Below are 27,681 nucleotides of genomic sequence, written 5' to 3' on the forward strand. Positions count from 1 at the left end.
ATGAACAAAGTATTTACCTAAACGAAGATTACTGTCAGTGCAGTACAGTGCGGTGCGGTGTGGAGCGCAGTGCCGCGGCGGCAGCAGCACCAGCCCGGGTTCACAGAAACCAGCCGGGTGAAAGGTCAACGCGCGTCTCCCGCCGCTTCTGAATGGCAGCTGCCCACACTGAACATGGAGGATGCGTCCTCCCCTCGTCGGTGACGTCACGGGCCAGGCCTGAGGGTGCATCATGGAGTCCTGCAGGCTGGCTTTGGAAAGCGCTGAGGAGGGATTTAAAGGGACAATGCACCCAGTGACAGCCAAATAACAGGAACAAAAACATGCAAGCGCACATTTAGAGTGTCAGGAGAGAGCCCGAAGCCGACCGGCCACCTGCTGTAAGTGGATTCCGTCAGAACGAGCGGCTTTTTTTCTGCGCTGTTTACACCAGGCACATACCAGGGCTTAGCAAGGCATACTGAAGCACTGGCTGCTCTTCCAGGGTTTTTTTTTTTTGGTACTGTAGTAGACAAAGCAAAGCAGTGCCCAGCAGTTTCGTGCAAATAAATAAATAAATAAATAGTAGAATGAGAATAACAAAAGAAGACCTAGATGAGAGGAGCGTTTTGCCCGGTTGGGGCTGGGCAGGGGCTTCGGTGCGATGTGGAGGCTGATGAGCGCTGCCAGTTGTGAGGTGATTACCTCTTCTCTCGGTGAGCTGCTGTAATTTTTTTTTTCGTTTTTGGGAGAGGTGATCTGGGGGTAGGCAGACAGGCCTGTCCAGTGTGGCGGCTGTGCAAGATCCAGGCTGTGCAGTAAAGCGATAGTGCTGGTGCATCCCGTGCCAAGCCGCTCCTCTCGTGTCCTGTTCTTACCCGAATAGCTTGCTGACTGGCGGATGGACAGGCGGACGGGCGATGAGGCAGGATGAGCAGGAGAAGCCAGCATGGCATGGCATTCTCCGCCAGCGCCACCTCTATGTTCAGCCCGATCCTTTTCCCGACACCCCACTACCATTTACTGACTGGACCTCAGTGACTACTTTGCTCCGGGCTTCGATATTTTAGTGAAGATGATTGGCTGGCTTTGCGCGTGCTATCCTGTGCATATAGCGCCTCTCCAACCGTGGTTCATATTTCTTGAAGTTTACAGCATTTGGCTCAGTGGCGGACACATTGTATGCGCATTTTGACAGCTGGCTCTCTTGATCTGACTGAATGGGTAGTTGTTGACAAATAGATACTCTGATGTTGCTTATAGTTGCTCATAAAATGGGAGTGGGTGTGTTGGTGGCAGCGTGGGTTGTTGTACTTCCCCGTGGGTGTAATCGTTAAACTGTGAATGAGGTTTTAAAAAAATCCTTCGCCGCAGGGCTGCCTTGATTTGAGCTTCTTCTTTACAAGCGGGTGCGTCTTATTTAGACCGAGCGGTGATTATTGATACTCGTGGCGCACTAGTCGGCTGGGAATTTCGCGTGCAGCCACTCTGACTTGGATGAAAAGTTTACCGAAGGCACTTTGTTGTTTTTCTCAGCACTGTGAGAAACATTACTGCCGCAGAGAAATGACCAGCCGGTGCGTTAATTTCGAGTCATTCAGCGATTGTTAAGTCGAGACTAAACTCACACATTTCGACCGGTGACACTTCACATCTCACCTCATGAAGACCTTTGAGAGGCTGGTCCTGGACTATTCGAGTCCTCTTGTGGTAGACCCATACCAACTGTGGTTTGCCTGTCTGACAAAGATTGAAATGGAAGACACAGTTACCTATCCTCTTGTGGTAGACCCATACCAACTGTGGTTTGCCTGTCTGACAAAGATTGAAGTGGAAGACACAGTTACCCATCTGCTCCTCAAGTCACTGTGAGGATTATGTTTTTTTGATTTCTCCTGTGCCTTCAAAACCATCCAGCCATCACTGTTAAGGGGTCAACTCAAGGATACAGAGGTGGATGAGGTTGTGGTGTCCTGGATAATGGAATATCTGTCTTGCAGACCACAGTTTGTGAGACTTAAGGACTGTGTCTTGTCTCTGATATGAACGTGAGCAACACTGAAACACCACCAGCAACAGTCCTGTCTCCTTTTCTCTTCACTCCATACACCTCAGACTATCAATATAACACCGAATCATGTAATTGGCAGAAATTCTCTGATGATTCAGCATTTATGAGATGTAATGATAAGGGGACAGAGACAGAGGAGAGGAGTCAGGTGGAGAATTTTGTTCCTTGATGGAGAAAGAATTATCTACAACATTAACATTAGTAAAACCAATGAACTTGTTATTGACTTTCGATGCACCAAAGGGCTTCTAAGCCTGGTGACTATTCAGGGAGTGGATGTTGAAGTGGTGCAATTCTATAAGTACATGAAAGTCCATATCAATGGCAAGCTTGACTTGTAACAAAGAGGTAGTGTAGAAGACTTTTTTTTCTCATACGAGACTACATTCCTTTAATGTGGGTAGTAACATCCTTCGCATATTCTACAACTCTGTGGTGGCTAGTGCAACTTTCTATGCTGTGATGTGCTGGGCCGGCAACTTCAGGAGAGGCCCACCGAATCAACAAGCTAATTTAAAGGGAAGGCTTAATTATAGGAATGCGCTGTCAACCCCCTAGAGGTAGTAACAATGAAAACAAAACTCATTTCCATTATGAACAGTGCTGCATATCCTCTCCCATACATACCACCACTGAGGACTTTCAGCCGACAAATTATTCAGCAGAAGTGTGTCAAGAACACTACTGGGTCTCCTTTATACAAATGGCAATACGCTTGCATAGTGCCTAACTGCAACTGTACCTACCAAGTCACAAGTTTGACTTGGAATGACTTTGTATTCAGTCATCTCACTGTGTGTGTGTATGTGTATATTTATATATACACTTATAGAGCTTCCATAAAAATTACCCCCTGTGGAGAAATAATGTTCTATTTATCGATCCCCAAGATGCTGCCTAATTTCCAGCAAAAGCGTATATGAAATACTAATACGCGTAAACATATACCATGGATATCAATCCATATAGTATAACTGAAATTTCAGTTTATCGCTGAAATCAAGGAAAATCCTGTCATTTATTTCTTCAATTTTAGTAAAATTGTATAGCTAACAATATTCAAGTAAAGTAAAGTTTGTTTATTGTCATACCATTCATACACTGAATTACATCATACGGTAATACGAAATAATGTTCCTGAGGACTGTGATGAAACATATACATAAACACAGGACAAGTAAAAGACAAAGAATTATATACTATAATAGGTACATAAATGATCAATAACAGGTAATACATACATAGTAAAGAACTGAAATAGATAGTAATAAATAATGAAAACTAATAATGAATACAAAAGTAGTAATAAATGTACTGCATATAAATAAACTACTAGGAGCATATCTGAGGGCAGGGGACCAGAACAGAGTTCAGAGCTCAGACAGGCAAGAGGGAGAAACTGTTGCAGAACCTGACAGAATTGGTTCTGATGCTACGGTACCTTCTGCCAGGTGGAAGTGGGATAAAGAAAACGTGGGATGTGTGGGAGCGGTCCTTCACAATGCTGTAGGCTTTGCAAAAATCAATGATTAATAAAGATGTATTTAATGGAAGGTAGAAAAGTCTTAATTATCTTTTCAGCTGTGTGTACTATCCTCTGTAAATCCAAACGTTCAGAAACCGTGTAATTCCCAAACTCGGAATGCAGTTGATCAGAATGCTCTCAAGGTTGCCCATGTGGAATATGGTGAGATTGTGGGTGTTAGGCTTGCCTTTTACGGCTGCTAAAGGAAATGGAGATTCTGTTGTGCCTTCTTTGCTATGGAGGTGGGGTTAATTAAAAAAGTAAGGTCAACAGTCAAGTGCAAACCAAGGAATTTGGTGCACTTGACAAATTCCACTGCAGAGTCCAGTTTACAGTATGGTGCAGGCAGCAGGGGCATTTGTGAAGTCAACAATCATCTCCTTCATCTTGTCTATTTTAAGAGATAGGTTGTTGCGCTTCTATCAGTCTGTCAGTCATTGCATCTTTGCTTTGTAAGCTGACTCATCCCCATTGCTGATGAGACCCACCAATGTTGTGTCGTTCGAAAATGTAATAATGATGTCAGAGCTGGAGGAAGGAAACTAATTAAAAATAGTGAAAAAAAAGTGTTTAACTAATGGTGGAAGCACCTATTGGTTTGATTTCTGTAATAGGTCCTTTTACTTATGTCTCTATCAACTTAGCACACATTGATTTTGCAATTTTTTCTCAGTCTTCTTTATGAAATAGTTCAAGCTCAGTCATGCTGCACGAGACTGTCATTATGACGTGACTCCATAGATCTTGTATTAGATGGAGGTTTGGGCTTTGTATTAATCATGTAAGTGTGTCTTATATTTATTTATATTTGGACAGAAGTGTAAGTGATTCATATACAGCATACACTCCTATGCATAAAAGACTGTGATACTGATCGGTGTTTGGGACCCCTAAATATGTGTCATGATTCTAACACATTCGTTTAAACTATCCACTCACCCGAATTTACTCTTGGCCGCAGCCATGTCACTGCCCAACATCACAGACTGAAGACATGGGCACCTACTGCTTTGTCCCAATTACAGTTCCACTCTTGGCATCTTCTGGTGCACACTGACAAAGTAAATCCAAACCTAGACTTTCTTTTTTAAGACATTGCAGTGGGTAATATCCAAGTTGTAGTACTCCTGGAGGGCCTCACTAGACATGAAGGGCACCAGTAAATGTGCCACAGGATCTTGATAGCCAGTGATATTGAGTAGTGGAGCACACACCAAGCGGTAACCTTCCACGTTGTCTTTATCTGTAATCTTTTGTTTAGACTTGGGTCAGGTCTTACTTCGCAGGTGCTAGGCACACCAGGGGTCTGATTGGTTTTCACTGATCTCTTAACAAAAGGAACCTATGGTGATTGGCTAACTGTATTTAAAGCTGTTGAGTTTGCTCTGGCAGGGGATCTCTGCCATGCTCTTTTCATCCACTGGATCAGAGAACTTCCACCCTGTTGACTAGACCAAGTGCAAAAGAAAACACAGGGCAAAACCAGCAAAGAGCTAAATGGGAAACCCTATTTAGTGTCATCTAGAATAGAGGGAGGCTTGGGACACTACAACAGCAACAACATTTATTTATATAGCACATTTTCATACAAATTATGTAGCTCAAAGTGCTTTACAAGATGAAGAAAAATAAGAAAAATATAAAAATAAATAATAAAGTAAGGTCCAATGGCCAGGAGGACAGAAAAAAACAAACAAAAAGAAAAACTCCAGAGGGCTGGAGAAAAAAAAATCTGCAGGGGTTCCAAGGCCACGAGATCACCCAGCCCGCACTGGCCATTCTACCTAACATAAAAAGATCTAAATCAGTCCTCATGGTTTTCAGGCTTCACATGGAAGAATTAGATGATAATGGTCATGTGGACATCTGGCCTTTGGTTCGTCAATGTAAGGACTGCATGGTGCCTTGATCAGGTGGTGGTGGTGGTGCGGATTGCCACCACACAAAACCGGAAAAAGAACAGCAGAGAAAGTAGGGGTTAGCATGGATCATAGAGCCATGAAAAAAAAAGATAATTAAATGCACATACAGAATATCAGGGTTACATTAAAATGAAGCTATAAGAAAGCTTTTAGCAGTTTTATAAAGTGCTCCACCGTATTAGCCTGACGAATTTCTATCGGTAAGCTATTCCAGATTTTAGGTGCATAACAGCAGAAGGCCGCCTCACCATTTCTTTTACGTTTAGGTCTTGGAATTCTAAGCAGACACTCATTTGAAGATCTATGGTTACGATTTGGAGTATAAAGTGAGAGGCATTCCGAAATATAGGATGGATTAAGATTATTTAAGGCTTTGTAAACCATAAGCACTACTGGTGCAGCCTTCAGCAGAGAATTTTTATGGAGGTGTGTTCATCAGAGAAGGAGCCTGCTGGGGTTTTATACTCCAGTGGCTGAAAGAGGCGAGGTGACAGGTGGAGCTTTTGCCGGGGTCAGAAGCCAGCTATGTCTTTACTACAAAGAGGAAATAGATACACGACTCCCTGTATACAGCTGGAAACACTGTTCTCCAGTGTCCCTTTTAAATAAGTCCCCATTAAAGTGGCAGAATGGTCAGTAACACAGAAGTATATATAATCTGTATATACTGTACCCCTCCACACAAATGTACTACATGTGAACTACTGTATGTTCTGTGCATACCCTTGAACACTTAATAGTGTATTTTATCCATATAATATATTCACTTTTAAATAACAATGCTAATCTTCTTGTGAATAAAGTTTGCTTGACTGAATGATTTTTATTAAGCTCATGACTTAATACTATTGTCAGGTCAGATTTACCGATAGTCGATGCATCCTCAAAGCAGTACTTTTTACAAGCATATCTGACAGGACCGTATTCTGAAATGTAGTCTCACAGTGGTTTACTCTGAAATACACCTTAATGTTTCTCACTGGTGTATAAGATGACACAAACACAGTACTTTTAGGTCACAGTTCCTAGAGTTTTTAATTTTACTCCATCTTGCATACAGAAGCTAGGTGATGCTGTTTTTTTATTTTGCTTTTATACTCATTTTCTTCAGATTGGTCTTGCTTGTTGTTAAGACTCGTGCTCTTATTTGTTTTTTTTTTGTTTTTTTATTTTGTCTGACCACTTCTTTCTAAAAGCTTTCTATAAAGCAGTGATTTTCTAATACGTGAATGATAAAGTAGTACAGTAAGTAGGAACTTACATCTGTGTTTTTTCCTCGGAAGTGACGTGCAGTTTAGCTAAAACTGAGTGGATTAATTATAGTTTTCTGATGTCAAATATATCTAAACTGACAGTGTAAAATTCAACATGCATGGTTCATGTCAATGCAGGAATACTAAACTTAAAATTACAATTAAGAAAAGGAGTCCATTGCAGGCTTCATATTTTTGCGAATTGTTGGATTGGCAAAACATTTAGCCACTGCTAGCCATCCTTACATTCTTAAAAACGTGAGTTCATTAATGGCACTTTACTGCGTTATGTAATTCTTTCTGGAAACATTGCTTGACAAGGAGCCATTTCATTCTGAGAAGGGTTCTTTGCATCTGAAATAGATTCTCTGGGCTTTGAAAAGGTTCCTAATATGTGGACAAAACAAAAAATCTTTAATGTATAGTAAGTGACCAATCAGGATATAACATGTCAAGAAAACCTAAACTGAGATTGTGCTATTTTAAAATCTGAAACCTACAGTATTGGTGTTTCACAAATCTTTTATCATCTGTTCATAGCTATTTATGGGACCTGCTACAGATCTAAATAAATAAAAGTTCCTTCTGAAGCCTTCATACAGATGGTCCTTTTAGGATCTGAAAATGATTCTCCTATGGCAGCGATTCTCAACCTTTTTCTCCTTGTGAACCCCTTCAAAAAACTGGAATAAATTGGCGAACACCTTGTGTAGTCATTACGATATACTACAGGTTTATCCTTGTACGTTGGATGTTTTGTTTCAATGTGTCTATGAAGAAGTGATAGTTTTAAACTGCTGTTGGCCAGGACTTCATTACAAATTACACAAAGCAGTTTAGGTTCTGACTCATCCCCGGTAAAATAAAAACCCATTTGTAAATAGTCGCCGTCATATTTTCGTTTCTTCTCTTTTGTATTATTATCTTTACCAATTATTTCCTTGCTTTCAGTCTGGAGAGACGGAAGCTCACTACAGCTTTCAGTATCATCACCCTGTGTTAGCACCAAATCAGGGGCTGAAGTAGAAGAAGTAATGGATTGCTCGTCCAGCTTTTTGTCAGACTTGATGAAACTACCCATTTTTAACCATCGATCCATAATAAAATTATGGAGTAATAATTATTCATTTTCACGTTCGACGTGCGCACGTTTAAGTAAAAAGTCTTTATCGTAATTTATTTACACACACTATGCACTACCAATTTATCTTATTAAAATCACTCGTGGTTCTTAAGCGCATTGTACGATTCAATTCGACACTACTCTCCCTTGTCTGATCGCGGCGTTTTTATATCAGCAGACGTTATTCTCGTTCTTTCAAGTGTATTCGGGGTTCTTGGTTCGCTGATTTGGAATTTTCTTGATCATACGTACAGTATGTACACGCATCGCCAGCAGCGTACCGTCTCATCGCGTTACAGATTTTTACCTGTTGCGACTCGACAATTTTTACGGAATCTTCCGTCGCAATGCGTAAGTGACTGAGGTAATATTCATGAATTTGACACTTAATTGATTTGTTGACCCATTTTTATTATTGTATTATTAATAGTACTGTGAATATATTTGGCTACATTTAATATTTCGTTATATTTTTTACGTTTGGGATTTAAAATTCCGCCATTTCAATATTTTTATTGCGATCCCATGGGGGTTCGCGAACCACCGTTTGGGAATCACTGTCCTATGGCATCACTCTGAAGACCCAGTTTGGAAACTTTATTTTTAACAGTATATTTCAATCTGTTATATTTTTTACATTGTTCACCATACTGGATATTAAACAGTTTAGACTATATTTTACAAATAAATGACTTAGTTGACAGCCTAAAGTGGACTTTTCTAGGATAATACCAATAGTAATTGTAAAAGAGCTGATGAGTCACTTTATAAACATACTCTTGTTAAAGTCTGGGATCACAAAGTGCTGAAGTCTATCCTGGCAGTCAAAGGCATAAGACATGGACCATTATAAACTAAGCCACAGTCCAAAACAGGGTACAATAATGTACAGGCTCACACTTTACTTTATTATACTTTTATTTAAACTAGCATGTATGTCTGTGACATGTGACAAGAAATCTGCATACCTGGGGATAACCTGAATCCCTGGAGCTGTGTTGTCGTATTGCTAACCACTGGGCTGCTTTCATCTTCATTGTAGTAAATGTGTTTAGAAAGCAAAGAACCACATAAGCTGTAAAATTGTAAGTGTAGTGTTAAGTCATTCCATACATGTCTCAGTGAAGGAATAGTACACTCCACGTCAAGTAGAGTTGTGCATAAAACAATGAATCAAACATAACAAGTGTTACTGACACCTCCAATTCAAAATATAAGAAGTTACATTATAAATGTTACAGAAGGGAGGAGGCATGGAAATATATAACCAATATAAAGTTAGCTTAGCCCTGGGTATGACTTTAATGTAGGCCCTCCAACCTGCAGGGAAAAACCTGTGGGTTGATGGCAGAATTGGCACTCCAGCCACCATAAAATACCTCCCACTGTTCTATTCCATCCGAACTAGTGTGGTGCTGAGGTGTCACCCGTTGCATGGCTGCACTTGGGTCCTAATCTGGGATCCTGAGTTGGTTTGTCAAGTGGTGGGATGTGGCGATGTGCTGTATCAGCGTGTGCTCCTAATCTCTCCTCCTCCTCTTAGTTTAGGAGGTCTTGGAATTTCAGACTTCTGAATTTGTCTCATCCATGAGAACGTCTGTTTGTGTATTTGAGTCTTTTTTAAATACTGGACAGCAATTAGAATTTCTAAGGGTATGATGGGCAGTTGTAGATGCTTATTGGTTCAGTAAGTTTACAGAAGTGGGAGCGTGCCCACTGGTGTATAATGTGCAGGAGACTGCACCAACCATAGAAATAATCAAGAATGGCATTCAGATTAGGGTGAACCCATAGTAAAACAGAAATAATGATATGTTAAAAAATATATCTAAAAATAAGTCGGAAATCCGTAAAAAAAAATTTCAGATGGTAGCATGTAGAAGGAATTGGATACAGGCAAGTGTTTCTAGAAGTGAAAGACGAATAGCAGGAATCGCTAGCAGGCAGGCAAAGATGTCAAAATGGGAATTCCAGATAGAACATGAAGCAGACTCCACCAGAACAAGGAGGGTACTAGGAAATGGCTGCGACAAAGACAAACTGCATATGGTCAATTGACATCAGTTTCTAAACCTCCACTTTTTATGTCTCCAGCTCCTCTGTCGTGTGACTAATGTTGCCATATAGACCTAGATAAAAGAAGCCAGAAGAAAAATGTATTTGAAAGAATGGGCCAAGGGGAAGAGCCCCAGACTTTGTGTCAGATATGTTAATTCATCACAGCAGGTACAAGAGTGAGAAGTGGTGAGCAGTAGATTTGCAACCAGGGCGATTTCATCATTATATGACCAGTAGCAGCTACCCACAGAAACCTCATTAGTGTACAGTATATAGTATGATCATAGCCTAGAGATATTGAGGGACAGATTTCTAGTGGCCTAGTATGCTAACACCAGGATTGAGAATTTGATCAGTGCAAAAAGCCGAAACCAGCTGATGGAGACCAAAAATGTTGTAACTCAGGAGTGTGTCTAAAGGATGTAAAACAAATGCACTTCTGATTTCAGACCTCAAAATGAATACTTAACCTTTCAGTGAAAAAACATGCTGTGCAATTGCAGGACTAAATATTGGATTGATGAGGCTAAAAACATTTAACTGTCACCCTACACACACCAAACTGTACTCGTAATGTTATGTGATTTATTTGGCAGCATAGTTTTCTGTCTGCTTGCCGGATGGCCAGAATGGAAGTTTTCAGGCTAGAACTCAAAAGCTGTATTTTAAAAAATAAATGACTGTGTAAAAGTGCCTTCTCCAGGATTGGTTCCTGCCTTGCATCCAGTGCTGCTGCACCCTTAAATGGGTTGTGCAGGTTGGAAATGGGATGAATGGATTATTTAACAATTTGAAATGCAGTATTATTGGTTTATAGGGTATTAGGGGTATTTGCCATCATCTTTATGGTCACTGTCTTACTTGACAGTTGTCACATAGTGATTGACAGGTGCCTTAATTTGTGGCTCACAGTATTACAGACCTTAACCATGTTCTCAACTACAGTACATATTTACAAGGTAGAGTCTGTACACTAGAACAACAGAAATACAATAAACAAAGGTCACATACACCCATGCAAAGATTAAACAAGTGAGAAAATATACACATGGTGTAAGCTTCAGGTGTGTTTGACGTCTAAGTTAACTGATATTAAAATCTGAGCTTTTCATGTTTTTTTGATACTTCATCCAAGAGTCAGTTATCCCAATTCTATTTATTATTTTTGTAACAATGAATCATATTCCAAAATAACTGCAAAAATAGAATTCAATTATTTGTGTAACTAGACTACATTAAAACAAATGATTTTAAAAATCACTTATAATGTCATGTATTTAAAAATGTAGCCTAAACAGGCTTGTAGTAGCTCAATGGCTTTCATAAACAGTAATTCCAATTTAAGGGATGTAAAATGATGTGTGTTAGTGGTGAAGGGTCTGTGACTAAAAAGTACTGTCAATACAGGAGGTCCTCGGGTTACAACACAGTTCCGTTCCTACAACAGTGATGTAACCCGAATTTTGGTGTAAGTCGAAACACACCCTAGCCTAAGTCACTTACCTATCCTAACACATTTGCAAAATCATAATCTAGAACAGGGGTCCTCAATCACAGTCCTGGAGGGCCGCAGTGGCTGCAGGTTTTTGTTCTAACCTGGTTGCTTAATTAGAAAGCAATTCTTGCCAATAATTTAATTTCATGGCTTGTTAGTGCTTTAACTCTGCTATGTCAGGTAATTCTTATATCCTGGATTTTCTTTCCATTTTTAAGGATATCATCCAAATGATTTGAAGGCTAAAATGGAGGAGTAATTCTCAGTCCTTCACTTTTTCCTCTTCAATTTCCTTCCAGGTATTTAATTTAACCCAATAGTGCATGATTACACACAGGTGTAAATGGTAACAAGCTAAATGGAGAAATGCTGGTCCCTTTTGTCATTTGCATGTTATTGCTAATTAAGAGCAATTAAAAGCCAAGAATATAGCTGTTTAAGATTAAAATAAGCAATAAGGGTTCGAAATCTTAACGAGCAAGACAACTAAAGTGAAACAGAAGTGTTACTTAAGCAATAAGTGCTTCTTATTAAGCAATTGGGTTGGAGCAAAAACCTGCAGCCACTGCGGCCCTCCAAGACTGTGATTGAGGACCCCTGATCTAGAACATAAAAACACAACTAAGCCACAGAAAAAGGATAAGAACCTAAATATATTGTACTTTACATTGTACTGTAGTAACAGAAAAAATGAGTGTAAAAAAATGCTTACGTTTATTCCTTCTCATGTCTCAATTTTTTTTTAAGTTTTTATGGGAGTGAGCGTTGTAAAGTCGAAATGTTGTATGTTGAGACGTTGTAACTCTAGGACCCAATGTATTACCATATAAAGGAAGTAGAGAAGCCAAAATATGTTCCATACCTAGCTATTAATATTAGTTAAAACCTAAATTCATCAACATTTAAAAAATAACTAAGAATATCAAAAGAAACAGATTTATTGTGTAACAAGAATATCAAAGGTGACCGTTATCTTAAAAATTTTAATTCTAGTGTGAAGATGCAAATTTCTAGTGTGAAGATGCAAAAGCAACTCATTAGGCACTGATCAACCGTAATCTTAGTTCAGTCTGTTGCACATTATGCTGCTAAGTAACTCTTCTAGCACATTTTAACTGAATTTCTGCCCTATTACCTTCCTAAACCCATGCTATGTTTATATTGTTTAGAGGAGCTGCACATTCCCCATGTAATTAACTACTTTAAACAGTGTTTAGCTACTGGTTGAAAACGTCAATTCTTTACAATAATAATCTGCAGATAATGTTAGTTCAGTCAATTCAGTCTTATATATGCTTTCATGATTGCTTTCCTCTTCAATTTAATTTCCAGAGAAGTGACGAGAAGATAGACAATAGAAGATAGAGTCTGCCGATTAGCCAATGCTTTTCTGTGGAAGATTTTGAAATTTCAAAACTTTGTACATTGCCATGTGATCAATATGTCTTACTGAAAACTGAACTGTCTGGATGCATTTCTCTGAAGAATTAGTGTCCCAAAGTTCAACAAAATTGGTCTGGAGGCTGCCAGGTTGTTTCATGCAGTCAGACGGACAGACAGACATTGGTATTACAATAGGTGCTTCTCACATTATAGGCAAATTCTCCTTAAAAACAGTTCTTAAAGTAGAGAGGGGCATCTTCAATGTGTGACTATAGTATTCTTGTTTATTTACTGTGAAGAACATTGCTGTCTTGATGAGCTAAGATTAGAAACGTTTCAATCTACAATGACTTCACAGCAGTGTCCAGTAGAAGTTAGCTTCGGAGTCAGACTGCTTTAGTCAAATTGTCTCACATTTAGAGTGTAATGCACCTAGGAACTCCAAAGAGGCACTGTTCCCTGGTGAGAGCACACACATGGGTATCACCCCAATTTACAATTCATTTTAATTTAAGGATTATGATCATTGTCAGCCAGGGATTTTGCAGCTTGGATTTGAATGAGAGCAAATATTAGCTCTCTGGAGCAGTGGTGGTATGACATATTGTAATATTTCTTTGAGGAAAGTAGGTGAGCAAATTAACTGCTCTTTACTACCTGATACAATTTAAATTTTAGTAGATAAGCTTTTATTTTTCATAAATATGTTTAATACTACTGGATCACTGATTCTGCATTCTGATAATGAAATGGCCTTTCAGTGTTCTGCATGGGTTTTTCTGATTTTCCTGCTATGTGCCAAAGACATACTGTTATGTTTCTGCCAGGGTTTATTCCCTGGCTTATGTGTATTTTCTGGTTTATTACTGTCTTTGTTATTTTTGAATTATTTTTCATTTTTTTGTGTATTTTCTGCTAGGTTTGTTCATTATTTAGTATCTTTGTACTGTGTCTGCAAGTTTATATATGTGCTTTGTGTTCTGTGGGTGAAACCCCAAAAGGTGGGGCCACCGTAACCTCACACCTGAGGGTCCATCCTTCTCCTTTATATTCTGGTGGATGAGACAACTTCCTTCAGGTTGAAACTGAAAATTGTTTGGCGTTGTTGTGAGTATTCTTCTCTTCTGTTTTTTCTGGTTGTTGGATTTTTTTTCTTGCTTTGTTTCCTTTCCTAGTGTTTTGGGATTGTTTGATTTGGATTGCCTTACAGACAAATCCTGTTGTTTCTGTTATTTGCTTTTTTCGTATTTTTTTTTGTCGATCAATTCTCAATTTAAAAAGATCCTTGTTTTGGGTTGTAAAAAAAAGCCAGAGGTTTACTGTCACCCTGAACTTATTAAGGCATTGTGATTTATCTCCGTAACTTTCAGTGTATTTTTCCTTCATTTTAGGCCTGTCTAGGCCAGAGCCCGTAGGTAGCATTTGGGGGACTGACTGGCTTGGAATGGGCATCTTATAGGCTGGCCAGTGAAAGTCCCGGCCTGTTTTGATGATTTCTTTTAAGGCCTCACATCCCTTTTTGTCTTGCTTGAGACTTTAATACATAGCATGTACTTATTAGGTTAACTGGTGACTCCACATTGACCTTGAGTGAATGTATGTGTATTTGTGAATGGGCTCTTGCATGGACTGGCACCCCATCCAGGATTTGTTTCTGATATCCACCCTGATACTCCCATGTGCTCATTTTTAATGGTGTGTTTGTTTTCTGCCCTATTTCATGATCACATTTATCCTTGATTTTGAATTTGTATTCATTAATGAGTCAGCACTTCATTTCTCTTATTCAATTAAATTTCTAGCAAATTTGAGATAAAAAGAGTATTTAAATTCAAAATATTGTTGAATTTATGGTGCAGCATGACCAAAAATATGATGGTTGGAGATTTTTGCATTCTTTTTCTGGGATACAAACTTAGGACTCATTGCATCAGACTTAGCCTTAGCTTGCAGCATGCCATTAAAACAATGCAACCCTTATTAAAACTGGTTGTTCTATGTGCGTAGATACTTTTAAAGTAGAAACACACAAAAAAAAAGAATTGAGTTAAGTATTCTTTTACGTGAACCTTCAAGTGGATTGAAATTTAGATTTATATTTGCAAAGGGTGGCTTGTATGAACTATAAGATAACACTTCTTGGGTCAGAATTACCTGAGATTCCATTTTTAAATACTAAACCTGTTAACTACAGAATTGTGAGTTATAGTCCTGCAAAACAGTTGCAGTTTTACATTTATTGAGAGTTTGAACTTTGAACTGTGGTGTTATGCATGGCTTATTACCTTTTAATTTAAATTTTGTTAAGTGTTATATAATTTCTATTTTAATTTCACAATTCATGACACTACTGTATAGTTTGGCCCCACAGTTACATTCTTGAACACTTCAGAAAACGTAACAGGGAATGCAGATAGTTTGCTACATGCCAAAATAACCCCAGTAATCTTAAAATGGTAAACTCCTGGAATTGGGTTTGCATAAATGCAAGGATAATAATATTCTGCTAATTGTGTGAAATGCTCCACTATTATGAAGGAACACCAATTAAAATCTTTTTTGGAACAAAAACTAGACACTGTGGTGCCACTTTCTCGAGGTAGTGCATTGTTAATTATTGGGATCTGTCGTTTCTTTTTTTAAAATTTACATTCTAAAGAAAGCTTGCAGTATGCTGAACAAGACCTAAAATATCTTAATTTCTGTATGTCCACAGGAGTGACTTTACTACAAAACTATGTAGACCTATGTATAGCTGTGGCCAACCCCTGTCTGAAGGTTTTGGGCAGTGACGATTCTGGTGCTATGGAACAAGGAGACGTTCTACATCTCAAGGGGGAAACCGGAGATCCTCCCAGGTCTGGGTCAGCTTGCCACAACCCACTGGGAGAGCAGTCTGGATTCCCTCACAGCAGCAGCTGGGCACGTGAGACACTGGCACACCCTGTGAAAACAGAGAGCACCTTACTGGTATGATGAATTTGTAACCTAAGATTTTATTTATAGTTCAGATAACTTGAATGTTCCTAATGTTTACAGCATTTTGTAGCAAAAAAGTAATTATGAAGCAGTGGCCTATCTGTAAAGAAGTAAATAATGGGTAGCGATTGGTCACTTCTTAGTAGTTACATTTTCCAGTTTCCGTTCTTTAGGAGCTTTCCCAAAGTGCAGTCATTTTCAGTAGAGTCCAGCTGTAAGCAAGACAGTCTGAAGCCTCGGACAGATTCAGCGACCTGAGATATTCTGAGGCCCATAAGATGATGCCCCTGTTAGCAGCATCTCATTTGACTCCGCCCATTTTCCAGGAGCCTCTTCCCTGATTTGCCAGTATACTGACGCCTATATTACACGCCCCTCATGTCGATTTCAGTTCCTTTTAGTTTGTGCTGTCAAACCAGTGGACTCGGTAGTTATGAGGCCTGTATATTCAGCAGTTTGTTAAACTTCTAAATACAAAGGTGTCTCAGTTCTGCATCCAAACCAAAACCACAGAATGGATGTGTTTTTTGTTACTGGTTATATATATATATATATATATATATATATATATATATATATATATATCTATCTTGACTTTAGAGTCCATTGCAATAGTTTCATGAAAGTATCCAATTGTTTGGTTATGTTGGCTTTATGGAAACTATTTAGGACTGATAATTACTGTTGTCCTTATATTGTATATTCATATTGATGTTTTATTTATATGAACCTGATTGAATTCAATTCCATTCAGCTGGTGGTGTTATGGCAATGAAGTAAAGCAAAACACTTACTTTGGTAACTTGTGCGCTGTGATCACAGTACTTTTATTACTATGCACAGCTTTTTCTTGAATTCCATAATTCTGTGTTTAAATGGAATATAGCAGCGCACATTGTTTACTTATGTAATGTGCATATTTTTGCACAGTATGCAATAGGTGACTTGATACCTAAACATATTTATTATGTGTGAACTCTATTACTGCTGAGCACCTTGCATTTGTGATAAGTGATGTGATAATAACGTATTTTGACTTGACAAATATGGTGCATTCCTCCTTACAAAACTCAACTCAGTCAAATTGCAATGCAAATTTTCAAGTCATTCCACAGATTTCATTTTGATTTAGGTCAAGCATGTTTACCTTTGTTTTTCGATACACCACTGTGGGGTTTACTGTGTGTTTAATGTAAATGTCATGCTGAAAATTCAGTTTCTTCCCAATGTTACCTTTCCGGAGACAACAGTAGGTTTTGGCTCTGTTGTGACATGTTTTCTAGTCCTTTCAGAAAAGAAAACCTCCATAACAGCTCTCTCCACAATGCTGTTCAGTAAGAACTGAGAATTTAGCATGTTGTACAATAGTGCATTTCATCCAACATAATGCTTTGTATTTAGGTGAAAAGTTCCATCTTGCGTACCTCAGAATGCAAAAACTTTATCCCACCTGACTTCAGTTTTTGCTCCGGGTTTTTGCCTATGCCAGGCAATACATAAAGAGTCAGTGAGGCCTACTTGAATGGCGGTTTTCTTTAGACTGCTCTTTACTCTGTAATCTATTGCAGAGGGATAAGACAAGATCTTGTTAATTCCATATGCCTTGTATTTTCCTAATGATGGTCTAACTTGTGCTTGAGGCAATATTAAATGTGTTTAAATTATTTTATATCCATTTTCTGATGTATGCCTTTCCATTACTTTGTCAAGTAAGCCCTTAGTAAGCTCCTTGTTGCCCATAATTGACTTTTAAATATACTACCCATCTAATTTTGAAAAGATGTGTAAAGTTTCTGTCTGCGCTGCTTATATGTATATATACAGAACAAAAATATATTGTTGACTGAGGTAACACACTGTCCACAAAGGAAATGTTGGGGCACCAACTGGGTCACACCTTTTAATATTTTCAGAGTGCAAAATAAGCAGGTGCTTGATGGCATGTAGATAGAAACAGAACACAAAAAAGCAAGGCAAAATAAGATGGGTTCAGTGTGGTTCAATGGTCTGTAGAGCACTCAGTATTCGGGAAGGAGTTTCATTCTGCGACGTGGTGTCTCTGGAGTGAGATAACCTCTGCTGGGAGCATCTTGGCTTTATAGTGGACAGACCGGTACAGGCAAAGTCATTTGCCCTCATTGCATGTTTTCTCTGGGCCATGGAAGAAAGAAGAGATGATACTGTCAACTACAGTGCCCCCTTGTGTCCCGGAGTGGTAATGCTTACTTCTGATGAGCACGGAAAGCAAACCTTGGGCTCACATGCATGACAATATGTATAATAATTAATGAAGGTGCTAAATCTAATTTAGGGTTGCAGAAAGCCAAGAAATTTTCCTGAAATAAGTGCCAGTATATAGCAAGGTATACTTACTCACATAGTACCATTTTCGATTCACCAGTCAACCAAACATAGACATAGGAGGATTTGCACTAAATGAATAATGCTATGCAAAAATAAACTGAATTTCAAATTGAATTGAATTTGCATATGCCACAAAGACAGGGACAAGACCAAGATTTGAAACCAGTGTCCTGTAGCTGCTAGGCAGGGATTTCAGCCACTGTGACACACCTACAGTACTGTATCGCGGATTTTTTGCTGGTTCGCGGATTTCTGAGAACAATGGGTCTTTTAATTTCTGGTACATGCTTCCTCAGTTGGTTTGCCCAGTTGATTTCATACAAGGGACGCTATTGGCAGATGGCTGAGAAGCTACCCGGCTTACTTTTCTGTCTCTCTTGCGCTGACTTTCTCTGATCCTGACGTAGGGGGATTGAGCGGGGGGCTGTTCGCACACCTAGACGATAAGGACGCTCGTCTAAAAATGCTGAAAGATTATCTTCACGTTGCTATCTTTTGTGCAGCTGCTTCCTGAAACGACATGCTGTACGGTGCTTCGCATACTTAAAAGCTTGAAGGGCACGTATTGATTTTTTTATCTGTCTCTCTCTCTCTCTCTCTCTCTGCTCCTGACGGAGGGGGTGTGAGCTGCCGCCTTCAACAGCTTTGTGTCGCGGTGCTTCGCATACTTAAAAGCAAACAGCCCTATTGATTTGTTTGCTTTCCTCTGTCTTTCTGACAGACTCTGCTCCTGACGCGCACTCCTTTGAAGAGGAAAATATGTTTGCATTCTTTTAATTGTGAGACGGAACTGTCATCTCTGTCTTGTCATGGAGCACAGTTTAAACTTTTGAAAAAGAGACAAATGTTTGTTTGCAGTGTTTGAATAACGTTCCTGTCTCTCTACAACCTCCTGTGTGTCTGCGCAAATCTGTGACCCAAGCATGACAATATAAAAATAACCATATAAACATATGGTTTCTACTTCGCGGATTTTCTTATTTCGCGGGTGGCTCTGGAACGCAACCCCCGCGATGGAGGAGGGATTACTGTAAATATATATATATATATATATATATATATATATATATATATATATATATATATATATATATATATATATTCAGCTAAACTCAAATTAAATTATAACAGACTTGGTGCACTTACACATATTTACAAATAAAATGCAGACCCATAATCAGTCATAATTCGCTCAATGCGGAGTTGCCTTTTAAACACATACATCGTTGGCACATGAGAGAGAACCATTCCAGAGAAACTCTCATGGATGCACAGAGATCATGGGCATTCCATATGGACATTAGCCAAGTCAGGATTTAACCCTATGAAGCAACACAGTTTTTTTGTTTTTGTTCTTTATTTCACCTATTACAATTATTAGTTAGTTTGTTCAGAGCACAGGGTCACGCATTGTACAGCACCCCTGGAGCAATTGAAGGTTAAGGGCCTTGCTCAAGGGCCCAGCAGAGTAGGATCTCTTTTGGCAGTGACGGGGATTCGAACTGGCAAGTTTCTGGATACCAGCACAGATCCTTAGCCTCAGAGCCACCACTCCGCCCCAATTAGTTGTAACCACTGTAGTTACCATACTCTGTGTATAGTTACTACCCAGCATAAATCCAACAAGTCCATATACCTTATGACGAATTGGTGAATATATTTCTTTTGAAACACAGGGGGTCACAGGGAAGAATGCAACACACAAAACAAAAGCAGCAAAACAAGGAGTTGTGTGATGTGGGAGGACACTGGAGTCATGTGTAAACTCCAAAAGGACAGTGCCTAGGCATTCTGGAACTGTGAGGCAGCTCTAGTCATTGTACCACCTACTGCTGAGATGAAATAATGTACAGTATGTCTTCAAATCATTACTGATATGAACTAATTGCTAAACAGTTTCAGTTAATTCACTTTATTGATTTTACTTCTTATTCAGCACTCTAGTCATCATGCATAGCCTTGCTTCATCTATGTGATCCATTTCCTTCAGCTGCTAATTAATTACTCTGCAAACCCATTAACGTTCTTGTACAAAACTTGTGTTCTTAACTGTAGACTAAAGGTTTTGTATGAAGTATGATTTACACATGCGATCGTGTTTAAATATTCATCTCCTTTTCCAGGTAGGTATTAGACAAAAGTAGCTCATGGAGAATAGCCATATAGGTAAGCCTGGTAAAAAAATAAAGGCAATAAACAGGCAGAAACTAAATCCAAAAATCAAGATTGATAAGCATGCAAAATTTCAAAAGATACCAAATAAACAAAGAAATGTTCCAAATTTTAGTATTGGAAAGTAGCTCAAGTTGAAGCATTATCTATGAGTAACCTTTGTGCTTAATAGGATAGTGATATCAGTAAAGGTGCACAGCTGGACTTCACAGATAGTATAGGAGCCGTGCTATACATTACAATATGTACTATGTACACATGACAATAAAGTTGAAATTGAAATTTTGATAACACTTCTTAAATTATAGTCAACCCTTCTTTAATTAGTAATCATTAATCATTGATTAAAGACATTTTGCTTAATAATGTAGAAAACTAGAGGGCTTCCCCCACTGCTCGCTTCGCTTGCCAACCCCTCCGGCCTGTGCAACGCGCCAGCCACTTCGCATCTCTGCCGCTCATGTATGTGGATTTCACATTCACCAAACAACAAATCTTTTAATTCGCACGCCTCTTCATTGGGAAGAAACACTACTTTTTCGTGATGGCAACACGAATTAGACGATCTACAAGTCTCCGACTTAAAGTTTAAATCAGAACAATATATTCAATCTCTTTTTGCTGTTCCGTTATTTCACAGAGTAATACTTTCCATTTGTTTGCGCAAACGCGATCTTTACTATCATTTTTTGAGACTTTTGAATTTTAGTACTTTCATTATCTCTAACCTGCTCTGCATGTGTATCGCACCAAGTTTTTGAATTCTTTATGACGTTCTACTTTGTCATCTACTCTTTGTCTTTTATCTCCGGCCCCGCCCATGCTTAAATCTCTTGGCACAAAGTCTCATCTTGTGGGACTTGAAAGTATCTCTCTGAAAAAGTCGCATCTTGTCCCAGGCTAAAAAGTCTTGTCATGTCCCAGGATTTTTTTATTTTAATAGAGAGATAATGGAAGGATATTTTTTTGAAAAAAGATTTTATTTATTTTTTATGCATGTTAATGTCAGGTGAAAGTGTGTCCCAAATTGTCTAAGGGTTTTTTTTTTTTTGCATTTTTCTTTAGGATGTGCATCCTTTTAACACTATGTTGTCCTTGTATAGTAAAGCACCTCTGATTTGCTGCTTTGGCATTTCAGCACAGTATTAGAAAGAATTCAGTGAACTTCATCACCCTTTGACCCAACATTCTCCAACATAGAGCTGCATTTAGCACAAGTTATCCATCCATCCATTATCCAACCCACTGAATCCAAACACAGGGTCACGGGGGTCTGCTGGAGCCAATCCCAGCCAACACAGGGCACAAGGCAGGAACCAATCCCGGTCAGGGTGCCAACCCACCTCAGGACACACACAAACACACCCACACACCAAGCATACACTAGGGACAATTTAGAATCGCCAATCCACCTAACCTGCATGTCTTTGGACTGTGGGAGGAAACCGGAGCGCCCGGAGGAAACCCACGCAGACACGGGGAGAACATGCAAACTCCATGCAGGGAGGACCCGGGAAGCGAACCCGGGTCTCCTAACTGCGAGGCAGCAGCGCTACCACTGCGCCACCATGCCGCCCAGCACAAGTTATTTTCAATTAAATAATCTCTTCTAATTCAGAATCTAAAAAGTTCTGTGGTATCCCTAAAATATTTCCCTCAATGCTCTATTTAATGAACAACATGTCTCAAACTACATCATTGTGAGATGTTGCCATGCAGTGAGGCAATTCAATTTAAAAACACAAGTTTAAGTTAATTGTATAATTTATAAGTATTACAGTATTCAGCTTAAACACTTAATGTTAGATAATCAAACAATGTTTAATTGTTATCCCATTTTAATAGTGGAAACAAATTGAGAATCCCCAGATAGCACACATGTGAAGATATAACCTAAAAGTTATCACACATCTGAACATGTAAACTTAATTGAGAAGGCATTGCAGCCTGGAAATGATGTTGAACCCAGCATACTGTGTTGCAGATGTGCCACCCACCTTGCTACCCCATATATTTAACACTTTAGTTTCACATTCACATACACATTCAGAATCATAATTATTATTGAGTGGCTTCATACTGATGAGCTCTCACCCCTACCTTTTATCACTACACTTATTAGCAAATTACTCAGAGTTGTACAATGAGGGTGCATTAGAGCATTAGAAACTTATTGACAAAAACAGGCCATTCAGCCAAAAAAATGTTTGCCAATCCTGTTCACCTATTTTCTCCAAAATCCCTTCATGTCTAATTTTGAAGGGCTCTGAAGTCTTGTTCTCCAAACACACTACATGGTCGCTTATTCCATATTTCTGTGGTTCCCTGTGAGAAGAAAAACATCTAATGTCTGTGTGAAATCTGCCCCTAACAATTTTCCAACTGTGTACCTGTTTTCTTAACCAGCTTGGACCACTGCACTAATTTCCTTCATGATTTTTAAAATTTTGGTCTTCTCATATTTTAATCTCAGTTTGCTTAAGATGGGAAGTTTCAACTCTTTCAATCCACCTAGTCGCTTTTCTCTGAACATTTTGTAGCACTGTTGTGTCCTTTTTGTAGTCTTGAGTCCAAAACTGTACACATTACTTAAGGTGAGGCCTCACTAGTGTGTTATAAAGCTAAATGTACAGTAGAGTTAGGGCCAACAGCTGTGATCTTTCAAAGCAGGGGTTTGTTCTGGTATACCCAGTGGGTGCAGGTTTTGGTTAACAGCTTGTTCGATGAGGATAGAAGTCTAATTAAAAACAGAAGTTGGTTTGCAACAACCACATGGTGTCCCTCCCCAGGACTCTGAGAACATCTGTTTTAAAGTAACAAATAGTGGTACCTAGTTGGTTTGATATCCAGTGACTGGCTAACTGTGAGATACTGTTTTTGTAATTTAAAGGGATTTGGCAGTCCGTTATCTATTAAAATAAACACATGCACACATACAGTATCAGTATACAGTACAGTTCTCTGTTGTGGGGAGTTGGAGCCTATCCTGCCAGCACTGGATACAAGACAGGAATTAACCCTGGGCAGGATGCCACTCTATCACAGGGCCTGGCGTAAAGAGACTCCAAGTATACTGAAGTTTACATCCATCCATCCATTTTCCAACCCGCTGAATCCGAACACAGGGTCACAGGGGTCTGCTGGAGCCAATCCCAGCCAACACAGGGCACAAGGCAGGAACCAATCCTGGGCAGGGTGCCAACCCACTGCAGGACACACACAAACACACCAAGCACACACTAGGGCCAATTTAGAATCGCCAATCCACCTAACCTGCATGTCTTTGGACTGTGGGAGGAAACCGGAGCGCCCGGAGCTGAAGTTTACATGAATTTTTAAAATATCTATCTGACTGGCAGCAATTTTACTTGACAGGGGTCACTTTACCTTGAAGAGGACCTGGAAGAACGAATGCAGTTTGCACAGGGTACCAGGAGAAAAGATGCTCTAGGAATGGCAGCTTTGGGAGAGGGCATTCAGAGAACATTTCGTCCCTTGGCTTTTCCTTCAGCACAAGCATGGGATTCTGACTCTGAAAAGGAGACACTAGATGGTGAGCCTTTGTTTTCTTTTTTGAGATTTTCTGTGTGGGGATGTACAGGATGAGATGCTGTCTTTCTTCTTTTAATGTATCCGATCCCACCAATCCTATAGTGATCTCTATTATTATGTTAGCATGTAACTTATGAGCTGCCTGTTACATACTATTATTGTGCAAATATGGTATGAAAATCCTGGTTTATTGGAAAATATAACTTTAGTTTTTGCTACCATTTTCTTTCTGTTCTGTATTATGAAGTGTTATCAAATTTAGTTCCACCTTAATTTAATTAAGTACCCTCCCACAGCAGTTGTCTTGGACTCTGCACGGATCAAAGTGATAACAGTTCTAAAATGTATTTATAAACACAAGGAAAAATATATTTTGTATTCTGTGTATTTTAACACAACACCTAGGCAGTGCAGATTGGATAAACAATGATATTATGAAGCTGAAATACCGCTGCATTGGTGCTACAAAGGAATTGCAATAAAGATTTATGGAAGAAGCATAAAATGAGCTGTGGAGAATCAGATTAACCTCACATTCTGCTCCAGCAACACATTGTTTAACTATGCAAATTGCTGATACATGGCAGGGAAAAGAATATACTGAGGGAAATGGAAAAGAACATTCTAAAGATGGAGAGGTTGTTGAAATGATGTTCAAAATATACAAAAAGCAATATGAAATTAATTTCTTGTGTGCATTTAGGCAATAAAAAAACCTTCATTCACAATATGCCAACTGTATTTTTATATGTTGCTGTGTTTTATTATGTAGTTATCATGACACATAGTCTGCAAGGATCATAAAAGGTTCTAAAAGAGAAAGTATTGTATAAATAACAGATCATTTTAGATCTTTGAGGATGTTCAAAAACTGTACCTTCCATACAAAACTCCAGTGTCTGTGATCTTGGATTATAAAGCCTGTCACTTAATAGCTTAGTGTGGAAGCTCTGACCTCTCCATGGGTGTCCTCTTCACTATTGACAGACTATTTGTTTGTTTCAAGTCTCAGAATTACCTGGAAATCTCTCTGGATGACATATTTTACTTTTCTGTTACTACTGAAAACATTTCTAGTATTGTGGACAATTTGTACACTTCCATTTCCAGACTGATTAATACAGGGGTGCACAGAAGAGGATGCTACACCAAGTGCACATTTTCATTGCAAACTACAAACAATATTCTCATTTTTTCATTTCAGGTTTAATTAACTTCTCAGTCACTCACTTCTCAATCTCAATCTGTTTCTCAGATTTCTCATAAAATGCTGCTGAGTATTAACCATATTTCATACAACTGCCATAAGAGTATGAAGGTCCTTTTTCTCAAGAAAACCTAATTACCTCACTTGGCCTTGAATTTTTTTATCCTTTTGTTTTTTTTTTGTATGTGGGCCTATATGATTTTTGAAAGTCAAACAACAAATGCTTTTTTTGTGTGTTTTACTCAGAAATGTTTTTTTTAATGTTTGTCAAAACTTCAGAGATAGATTATACTTTATTCTCATGGTTCTCATGGAGCGCAAACACAAATATCAGCAGAGTTTCTTTACAGCCTTTGTCGATTTACGTAAAGCGTTTGACTCAGTTGATTGAGCTGCCTTGTGGGACATCCTGAGACTTCGTGGGATTCCCTCAAGATTGCTGGATAACATGGCCGGCCTGTACACTGGTAATGTGAGTGCTGTGCAGAGTCGAGGCAGATCCTCTGCGTTTTTCCCAGTTGATTCTGGGATTTGTCAGGGGTGTGTTCTTGCTCCTACTCTGTTCAATGCTTCCACGGACTGGGTGTTGGTCAAGGTCGTGGGGACTAGTGGCTGTGGGGCATCTGTTGGTGAAGAAAGATTAACTGATCTTGACTTTGCTGATGATGCTGTGATCTTCATGGAGTGCATGGAGGCTTTGATCAGGGCTCTCGAGAGACTGAGTGAGGAGTCTGAGTGCCTGGACTTGCAAGTGCCCTATTAAAAACCAAGAGCCAGGCCTTTAATGGTCATCAGCAGAGTGTCTGTCTACAGAGAGATTGTTGACCTCGTCGAGAGGTTTACTTACCTCGGCAGTGACATTGATGTCTCTGGTCACTCTTCTTTTGAAGTCAGTAGGCGGATTGGGAAAGCATGGGGGATAATGAGGTAGCTGGAAAGGGGTGTGTGGCGCTCCCAATATCTCTGCAAAAGGACGAAGTTCCAAGTCTTTAGTGTCCTGGTGCTTCTTGTTTTGCTATATGGTTGCGAGACATGGACACTATCCAATGACCTGAGACAAAGACTGGACTCCTTCAGAACTGTTTCTCTTTGGAGATTCCTTGGGTACTGCTGGTTTGACTTTGTGTCGTATGAGCAGTTGCTCACGGAGTCGCGAGTGAGACACATTACCTGCATTGTGAAGGAGTGTCAGTTACGGCACTACGGCCATATGGTGCGATTCCCCGAGTGTGATCCGGCACCTCATTGTTGAGGACCTGAGTGGCTGGACCAGGCCAAAAGGACACCCATGTAACACCTGGCTGCAGCAGATCGAGGGTCAATTCCAGAGGTTGGGATTGGACCACATGTCTGTCTGGAGGGTTACAAACCAGGATCCTGAGCTGTTTCGTCGTGTGATGGGTGCGGAGAAGCGCTGTACCCATGCATGCTCCCCAACCTGACCTGACCTAAACGTAAAGTCATTTACAGATTAGTTCTAACCCAAAAGACAATGTAAATCTATGGTAAAAAATAAATGTTTATTTTCTGACTGTAATTGGTAGGTTAAAACCAAGCAAAAATAACAGGGAACCTGGATATTTTTTAAATCGGATACTGCAAATAGCCATGATGGCCAGTATCACCAACCAGCCAACACTACTTCCAGTCACACTAGTGCTAACTACTGTTACTGCAAGTCATGCTAATGTTGGTAGACTGCCTGATGGTGATGTGATTCAAGCTGTATCCATATGAAAACAAGGTTTAATAAATTGAACCAATCACAGACCTAGACTCGAAGGCTTCAAACAAAATAAACTTTTAATTAGACTCAACAGATCAACAATCCTGTCAGACTTGGACACAATTGCATCCCTATCCCTGATGCTTTGAGGTATTCTGAAAATATCACTTAACCTGTTATTGCACAAAATATAGTAAAATGTTATATGCTGCAATATGTCAACAATTACAACATTTTGAGAAAAATCAGTAACTGAACAGTTAAAATATATTCTTCCTCTGTGTCTATTTTACATTTTATTGTGTTCCAATCTTTTTTCTTAAATATTTTTTATGCTAAAAAATGATAATGTCAAAGTGAAAAGATAATATAAATTAGTTATGATAGCAGAAAATGAATGATTTTTAAAATTTTCTGCTCCCACTTGAGTCAATCTTAGCTTGAAATATATTTATTTAATGTATTCCTCTCCATATGGAACTGTGGCAAGAACTACCATATCTTTTTAGTAATGTTGTGAAAAAAATCAGTAATCATAAGAATAATTTAGGAGCAGGCCAGACATAGTTGTACAATGCAAAAGATACAATTAAATAATAAATAGCCATCTGAAAAGAATGCAAATATTATTTGTGCAACTGTTTCTTTAAAATACATATTGCCCAATGGAAGAAATACAGTCTATTATTCAATGTGTTTATTTTCTGATTAAAATAAAAAAAATCATACATAAACTTTTTCAAACCTTCTTAATATTTATCAAGGTTACAGGAGGTAGAGCCATGCTGACACTACTAGGTGTAATGTAGGAAACAGCAGTGGATAGAGGTGCTAGTGTTTGACAGGGATTAAAATAAGAATAATTTTGTAAA

General features: G+C 39.0%; 1 protein-coding gene across 3 annotated transcripts in view; it reads left to right on the forward strand.

Moving 5' to 3' along the window:
- The first annotated feature begins 213 nt into the window (after window positions 1–213).
- Window positions 214–27,681, forward strand: part of wizb (WIZ zinc finger b) — a 104,476-nt gene continuing 77,008 nt past the window's right edge. For all 3 annotated transcript variants that reach the window (XM_028823706.2, XM_028823707.2, XM_051920649.1), the window contains exons 1-3: window positions 214–380; window positions 15,526–15,779; window positions 23,700–23,877. In XM_028823706.2, coding sequence (XP_028679539.1) covers window positions 15,615–15,779; window positions 23,700–23,877 — 343 coding nt within the window. In that variant the 5' untranslated portion in view covers window positions 214–380; window positions 15,526–15,614. The remainder of the gene's footprint in view (window positions 381–15,525; window positions 15,780–23,699; window positions 23,878–27,681) is intronic.

The sequence above is a fragment of the Erpetoichthys calabaricus genome, chromosome 17 (genome assembly GCF_900747795.2).
Source record: "Erpetoichthys calabaricus chromosome 17, fErpCal1.3, whole genome shotgun sequence".
In the NCBI taxonomy this organism is placed as follows: Eukaryota; Metazoa; Chordata; class Cladistia; order Polypteriformes; family Polypteridae; genus Erpetoichthys; species Erpetoichthys calabaricus.